Here is an 8,002-nt window from a genome sequence, read left to right as displayed (position 1 = left end):
TGAGTTTTACGCCATTGTTCCTCGTGCGCAAAGTGTCATCGATCATAAACAATGTTGATCTGTCTACATTCGTGAAACCATTAAGTATTTTAAAACATTCGATCAGTTTTCCTCGGAGGCGACGTTTCTCAAGAGAGAACATGTTAAGGGTAGAAAGCCTTTCTTCGTAGGATTTGTTGCGCAAGGAAGGGATCATTTTCGTTGCCCGACGCTGAACACCTTCTAATTTAGCAATATCCTTTGCATGGTGGGGAGACCAAAACTGTACCGCATATTCCAAGTGGGGTCTGACTAAACTGTTGTAGAGCGGGAGTATTACATATTTATTCTTGAATACAAAGTTTCTTTTAATGAAGCCCAACATTCTGTTCGCTTTATTTGCTGCATCGATGCATTGATGTGAGAATTTGAGGTTTGATGCGATTTTGACCCCCAAGTCCTTGACGCATTGAACGCTTTTGAGTTTAACGCCGCGCATTTCGTATTCGAACTTCTTATTCCTCGTTCCAACTTGAAGGACCTGGCACTTGTCTACGTTAAAGGGCATCTCCCATCTATCCGACCAAGCTGAAATTTTGTGCAAATCCTCTTGGAGGCTTTGCCTGTCTTCGTCAGTCAGAACCGAGTTACCAATCTTTGTGTCGTCTGCAAATTTACTAATGCGGTTATTGAGTCCAACATCCACGTCGTTGATGTAAATAATGAAGAGCACTGGGCCAAGAACCGAGCCCTGAGGGACGCCACTAGTGACCGGCGCCCACTCTGAGTTAAATCCGTCGAGAGAGAGAGAGAGAGAGAGAGAGAGAGAGAGAGAGAGAGAGAGAGAGAGAGAGAGAGAGAGAGAGAGAGAGAGAGAGAGAGAGAGAGAGAGAGAGAGAGAGAGAAAGAGAGAGGCGGGGGCGTGGATGTAATATGCATCGTGGCCTACACCTGAGCGTAACACTCAACAAACTGAACACGAACGAAAAGGAGTGAAAACCACTCACTGACCCTTGATCAAAGTAGCAAATGAGGCGAAAAGTAATCCTAAGGGCTTCTTTCAGATGTATAGAACAAAAACACGGGAGAAAATTGGACCGCTGAAAACAAACACAGGGGAGCTAGTAGAAAATTACGAAAATATGAGCACATTGTTGAACGACTACTTCCTTTCAGTATTCACACAGGAGGATCGAACGACTATACCGGAAAGAGTTCAGGTGTACGAGGGCGGGGATGGCGATAAATTGAGGGATATAATCATTACCAGGCAAGTAGTTCAGGATGAGATAGATAAGCTTAAGAAGAACAAGTCGCCAGGTCCTGACGGGATCTTTCCGAGGGTATTAAAGGAGCTAGGTGATATAATCAGTGACCCACTAACCGACATCTTTAAGAAGTCGGTAAATACTGGCTATGTGCCGAGCCTATGGAAAGTAGCTAATGTGACGCCGATTTTTAAAAAGGGGGACAGGTCAGTTGCTTCAAACTATCGCCCAATTAGCTTAACATCGGTTATAGGGAAGATGCTGGAGTCCATAATAGCCAGGAACATTCGGGAGCATTTAGAGAAACATAGCTTAATTCACGACTCGCAGCATGGGTTCACAAAAGGTAGGTCATGCCTCACCAATCTCTTGTCCTTCTACAATAAAGTATTTGAGGCGGTTGACAGAGATGAAAATTATGATGTAATCTATCTTGATTTTAGTAAAGCGTTTGACAAAGTTCCTCACCAACGACTGTTGCTTAAATTACAGGCTCACGGAGTAGAGGGTAAAGTTTTGAACTGGGTCAAGGCGTGGCTTAGCAATAGGAAGCAAAGAGTGCAAATCAATGGTAAAAGATCTGACTGGGGATGTGTTACGAGTGGGGTCCCACAAGGTTCGGTATTAGGTCCACTTTTGTTTATTATTTATATCAATGACTTAGACACAGGAATTAGTAGTGATGTTAGTAAATTTGCAGATGATACCAAGATCGGTAGAGTAATTGAGTCGGATCAGGACGCTAGTATTCTCCAAGGTGAACTCAACAGATTATATGACTGGGCGGATAAATGGCAGATGGAGTTCAATGTAGGGAAGTGCAGTATTCTGCACAACCCCTCACATAACTATTGCTTAAATGACACTCTCATAAGTAGGTCTGGGTGCGAGAGGGATTTAGGGGTCTTAGTGAGCTCTGATCTCCGTCCAAGAGCACAATGCATTCAAGCTAGAAATCGAGCTAATAGGGTACTGGGATTTATTTCAAGGAGCGTAAGCAACAGAAGCCCCGAAGTCTTCCTCAAACTATATTTAGCATTAGTTAGACCTCATCTTGACTATGCGGTTCAGTTCTGGTCACCCTACTATAGAATGGATATCAAAATGTTAGAATCGGTGCAGAGGAGGATGACTAAGATGATTCAGGGGTTGAGAAACTTGCCATACGAGGAAAGACTCAAACAGTTAAACTTGCATTCTCTAGAAAGGCGAAGGGTGCGTGGAGACATGATCGAGGTTTATAAATGGATGAAGGGCTTTAATAAGGGAGACATTCATAAGGTTTTGTTGGTAAGAGAACCAGGTAGGACACGAAGTAACGGGTTTAAACTGGATAAATTCAGATTCAACAGGGACATAGGCAAAAATTGGTTTACTAACAGGGTGGTGGATGAGTGGAATAGGCTTAGCAGTCATGTGGTGAGTGCCAATACAATTGTCACATTCAAAAATAGACTAGATAAATTCATGGACAGCGATATTAGGTGGGGTTAGATACACGGGAGCTTAGGGTCAAAGGAGCTGCCTCGTACAGGCCTACCGGCCTCTTGCAGACTCCTGCGTTCTTATGTTTCTTATGTTTCTTATGTTTGCCTCCCTTCCCTTCCCCTTTCCCTTGGTTTCCCTGCGTGGCCTACTATCTCGGCCTTATCTTCTCGCCTCCCCCCACTCCCAGGGTTCAGCTACGAGCAGCAGGAGCTATCGCTGGTGTGCTGCCAGCACAGCTGGTCCATGGACGTGCCCGTCAGGCTGACGCTGCGGCGCTGGTCCTCCTTCTGCGTCACCCTGGACCTGCCGTCCCGGCGGGCGCAGGTGGTGCAGGACGGCCTCATCCAGGGCGCGCAGGACGGCAGCGGGTCGGCGGCGGGCGGCAAGGCCCTGCGCGTGGTGGGCGGCGGCCAGCTGTTCGTGGGCCAGGAGCAGGATTCGCCCGGCGGCGGCTTCAACGAGTTCCAGAGCCTGCGAGGCACCGTGGCGGCGCTGCAGCTGTACGGCGCCGCGCTGCCACTGGACCAGACGCACGCCTTCACGGTCTGCCGGGAGCTCAACACCCTGGAGCAGCCGCTGCTGGACTTCGCCAACGTGACGGAAGACTTCGAGGTGCGCGGCGCCACGGTGGCCGCGGCGCCGCCGCCGTGCGGGCACTCGGCGGCGGCGTTCCACAAGGTGTTCCCGGAGCAGCGGCTGTTTCGCGAGGCGGAGCAGCTGTGCCGAGTGCTGGGCGGCGCCATGTCGGTGCCGCGCAGCGCGGAGGAAAACGCAGCCATCCTGGAGCTGGTGGCGGCGGGGGCGGCGAGCTGCGGGGACGGCACGGGCGACACGCTGTGGCTGGGCGTGCGCGGCAACCAGACGCGGCAGGAGTGGCTTGACGCCGCCGCGGCCACGCCCGTCAACTACTCCAACTTCGACCAGAGGCGCGGCCTGACCATCGAGGCGCCTGAGGTGTGCGTGGCTTTCAAGGGCAGCCGCGCCGTGGTGGGCGCGGCGCGCGGCTCCTGGGTGCCGCGTCGCTGCGACCTGGAGCGCTGCGCCGCCTGCCACTTCCGCAGGCTGCCCATCGTGCGCGTGCGCGGCCTCTGCGCCAAGAGCGAGTTCGACAAGGAGTACTTCCTGCTGCCGGAGGACGGCGGCGGCGGCGTGGCGCTGAGCGGCGTGTTCTACTCGCTGCTCAGCAAGCTCCCACCGGCCGGCAACGACTCCCGCGCCGGGGACTTTGGGTCGTGGCGCCTCAGCCGCTACGACAAGCCGGCGGTGGCCGCCACGCTGGCCATGACCTCGCCCACGCACTACCCCACGGGCCTCAACACCTGGACCTTCACCAGCGACGTGTGCAGCCGCGGCGAGGCGCGCCTGCGCGTCACCTCGTGCGTGCGCGGCGAGTTCTCTTGCGACGATGGGTCCTGCGTGCCCCTGGAGCGGCGCTGCGACATGGAGGTCAACTGCCCCGACGGCACGGACGAGGTGGGCTGCCGCGTGCTGGACCTGCCGCCCGGCTACAACAGGATGGCGCCGCCGCCGCGCCCGCGCCCGGACAGCCCCGTGCCCGTGGCGCTGCACGTCACCATGCTGTCCGTGCGTTCCTTCGACGTGACGGGCTTCAAGTTCGTGTGCGAGCTTGAGGTGCGCGTGTCCTGGCACGACGCGCGCCTCACGCTGCGGCACCTGCACCGCAGCGACGCGCTCAACGCCGTGCACCTCCGGGACGGGCACGAGCCGTGGATGCCGCAGGTGGAGTTCTTCGGCGACGCCTTCACCTCCAGCGACGTGGTGACGCGGCGCTCGCTGCTGCAGGCCCGCCGCGCCGCGCCGCCGCTGCCCGACGACGAGGAGAACCTGTGGGAGGGTGAGGCGGGGGCGGGGAGGGGGGGAAGGGGGAGGCAGGCGCTGGGACGGGTAACTCTATAAGGTACTGTCATACACACTTACACGTATCTTGCACTTCCTCCACCTCCACCATCACCACCTCTTCCTCCTCCTCCACAGACGAGCTCTTCGCGGGCAAGGCCAACCCCCTGGTGCTGCTCAAGAAGCTGACCGTCACCACGTCCTGCCAGTTCGACCTCATCACCTTCCCCTTCGACACCCAGACCTGCAGGATGGTGCGTGCCCGCCCTCAGGAGGACCTGAACCCTCCATTACCTCAGGGGGTTGTTACCTTTGAACCTGACACCCTACCCACCATCCCAATCAATCTCCCAGCATTCCCAATCAATCTCCCAGTCTATTGATCAATCTCCCAGCATCCCCAATCAATCTCCCAGTCTATTGATCAATCTCCCAGCATCCCCAATCAATCTCCCAGTCTATTGATCAATCTCCCAGCATCCCCAATCAATCTCCCAGTCTATTGATCAATCTCCCAGCATCCCAAATCTATCTCCCAGCATCCCAAATCTATCATTCCACCAGTCAATTTCCCTCCGATCATTCTAGCTTTATCATCTTACCCCATCTATTCTATTTCCATCTGTCTATATCATTGCCTCAGGGCGTGGTGCTGCTGGGCTTGACGAAGAGGTACATATCCCTGGTTCCGGAAGGGAGTGGAGTGACTTATCTTGGCGAACGGAAGCTGCTTGAGTATTACCTTCAGAGCGAGGTCATGCTGCCCTACGACGAGGTGAGGGAGAGGATGGAGAATTATCATCAATGGGATATTAGGATTAGGATTTATTTAAGCGAGTGTTGTTTGAATGGAGGGTTTTGGGGGGGGATAGTTTTTTTTTTTTTTTGGTAGTCGATTGGATTATGTTTCTTTCCGTTGTTGTAGTTCTGTTATTCTATTGTTTCCTGCATTCTGATTCTGCGATTATTTTTTTTTTTTTTTTGGTCATTCTGTTTCATTGTTTCTCTCCGTCATTCTAATTCAATCATTCTATTTCTTTCTATCCTTCTATATCATTCTCCTTCTTTTCCTCCATCATTCTATTTATCCATCTACATCAACATATCACAAGAACCAACCCACCTTTTTTCCACCCCAATCATCCACCTCATCCACAGGGCAGGTACAGTGGGCAGGCGGTGGAGCTGACCTTCCGCAACCTGTCCACCTTCTACATCACCTCCACCTACGTGCCCACCTTCATCATCGTGGTCATCGGCTACCTCGTCTTCTTCTTCCCTCTCGACGACTTCAACGAAAGGATCATGGTGGCATTGACGGCCCTTCTCGTAGAGGCTGCCTTCTTCACACAGGTAGTAGAGGGGGGGGGGGGGGGGGGGAAGGGACGGGGGGGAAGGAAGGGTAGGGAGGTTAGGTTAGGTTAGGTTATGGGGAAAGAAGGGGAAGGGAAGGGAATGGGGGGAAGGAAGGGTAGGTTAGGTTAGGTTATGGGTAAAAGAGAGGAAAGGGAAAGGAAGGGAAGGGAAGGGAAGGGAAGGGAAGGTAGGGAGAGGAAGGGTAGGGAGGTTAGGTAAGGGAAGGGAAGGTAGGGAGAGGAAGGGTAGGGAGGTTAGGTAAGGGAAGGGAAGGGAAGGGAAGGTAGGGAGAGGAAGGGTAGGGAGGTTAGGTAAGGGAAGGGAAGGGAAGGTAGGGAGAGGAAGGGTAGGGAGGTTAGGTAAGGGAAGGGAAGGGAAGGGAAGGGAAGGGAAGGTAGGGAGAGGAAGGGTAGGGAGGTTAGGTAAGGGAAGGGAAGGGAAGGGAAGATAAGGAAAGGTAAGGTAGGGAGAGGAAGGGTAGGGAGGTTAGGTAAGGGAAAGAAGGGGAAGGGAAGGGAAAGGAAGGGTTGTCCATATCCATTCTGCAAGAGTTATCCCATTCCGGCATCTTCATTCTTTCATCCCTGTGCTGTCCAAATCCCATCTGCAAGAGTTATCCAGCATGTTCATTCTTTCACCCCTTTCATACCTCGGTCACACCTCTCCTGTCTCTCTCAACTGACTCCCTTTGCCCCCAGATGAGTGCCAGCATACCCCAGACAGCCTATCTCAAGCTCGTGGATGTCTGGTTCGTATACTGCATAATCAGCCTGTTCCTGGTGGTTGTGACAGTCGCCTTCATTAACTGGTGCAGGGTGAGTGAGTGGAAGGGTGTGGAGGAGGTGGAAGGAAGGTGGAGTGTGGGTGAGTGTGTAGAGGTGGAAGGAAGGGATGGAAGGGTCTGTACGGTATGTGTGGAAGGGGTGTGGAAGGAAGGGGTGGAAGAGAGTAAGGTATGTGTGTGTGGAGAGGTGGAAGAGGTGGAAGAGGGTAGTGTGTGTGGAAGATCAACTGAGTATCCTGTTTTCATATCCTATCCTCATATCCTGCCATCCTATCCACCTATCCTTACTATATCCTACCTCTCCATCCTTCTGTCCTATCCTATCCTTCCTTCCCTTCCTACCCTCCTATCCTATCCTAAAAATCCTAAATTTCAACCCCATTTTCCATTTTTTCGCGCCAACCAATCCTATCATTTTTCCCTCCCTATCCTAAACAATCCATCCCCCATCCTTCCTATCCCACAGAGGTGTGCCCCGGCCTTCCTCCTACGCGTCAAGACATCCTCAGCCAGCAGGAGGGCCGTCAAGGAGGCCAAGGAGGCGCGGCGAACGGCACTTGCGGCGAAACTTAACCTGCTCTGTCGTCTCATCTGCCCAATACTGACGACCTTGTTCCTTGTCTTCTACTTGACCATGGCGGCCCTGATCGAAATCCCGAAGCTGGATATTAACTTGACGCAGTGATCGGGTGTTATTCTGTACTTCCCCTTAGTTCAATCACCATTTCTCCTCTTTATCTAATCCCCATGTAATTATCGATACCGTGAACTTTTTAAATAGTAATGATAATCTTATAAGGAACTGATTTGCACTTCACTTAATATACAAATTAGTAATGATAGACTTGATAGTAGTAGTAGTAGTAGTAGTAGTAGTAGTAGTAGTAGTAGTAGTAGTAGTAGTAGTAGTAGTAGTAGTAGTAGTAGTTATATATGAATACACTTGATTATATGTGAATTTTCTCTCATTATAATTATAGACTAAGTGTGTGTGTGTGTGTGTGTATGTGTGTGTGTGTGTGTCAATAAATAAATCAATAAACATGTTCTTAAATTAAAATATGTTTGCTTACTTTTCCTCTTCTTCTTCTTCTTGTTTGTCCTCCTCCTCCTCCTCTTCTTCTTCCTCCTCTTCGTAAGTTTCCATCTTTTCCTCTTCTTTCTTCTCTTCCTTCTTCTCCTCCTCCTCCTCCTCCTCCTCCTCCTCCTCCTCTTCCTCCTCTTCATAAGTTTCCATCTCTTTCTCTTCTTTCTTCTCTTCCTTCTCCTC

The 8,002-nt window shown here is 51.7% G+C and overlaps 1 protein-coding gene across 1 annotated transcript; it reads left to right on the top strand.

Annotated features, from left to right (window-relative positions):
• The first annotated feature begins 2,858 nt into the window (after nucleotides 1–2,858).
• On the top strand, nucleotides 2,859–7,811 carry LOC126985640 (uncharacterized). Its single transcript, XM_050840793.1, has 6 exons — nucleotides 2,859–4,590; nucleotides 4,731–4,846; nucleotides 5,236–5,367; nucleotides 5,751–5,945; nucleotides 6,647–6,763; nucleotides 7,199–7,811. Exons 1-6 carry the CDS (start codon nucleotides 2,979–2,981, stop codon nucleotides 7,415–7,417), a joined length of 2,391 nt encoding a protein of 796 aa, XP_050696750.1. The 5' UTR covers nucleotides 2,859–2,978; the 3' UTR covers nucleotides 7,418–7,811.
• The last annotated feature ends 191 nt before the right edge of the window (nucleotides 7,812–8,002 follow it).

Source organism: Eriocheir sinensis, chromosome 60 (assembly GCF_024679095.1).
Source record: "Eriocheir sinensis breed Jianghai 21 chromosome 60, ASM2467909v1, whole genome shotgun sequence".
Taxonomy (NCBI): domain Eukaryota; kingdom Metazoa; phylum Arthropoda; class Malacostraca; order Decapoda; family Varunidae; genus Eriocheir; species Eriocheir sinensis.
This window is presented reverse-complemented; position numbering and strand designations above follow the sequence as displayed.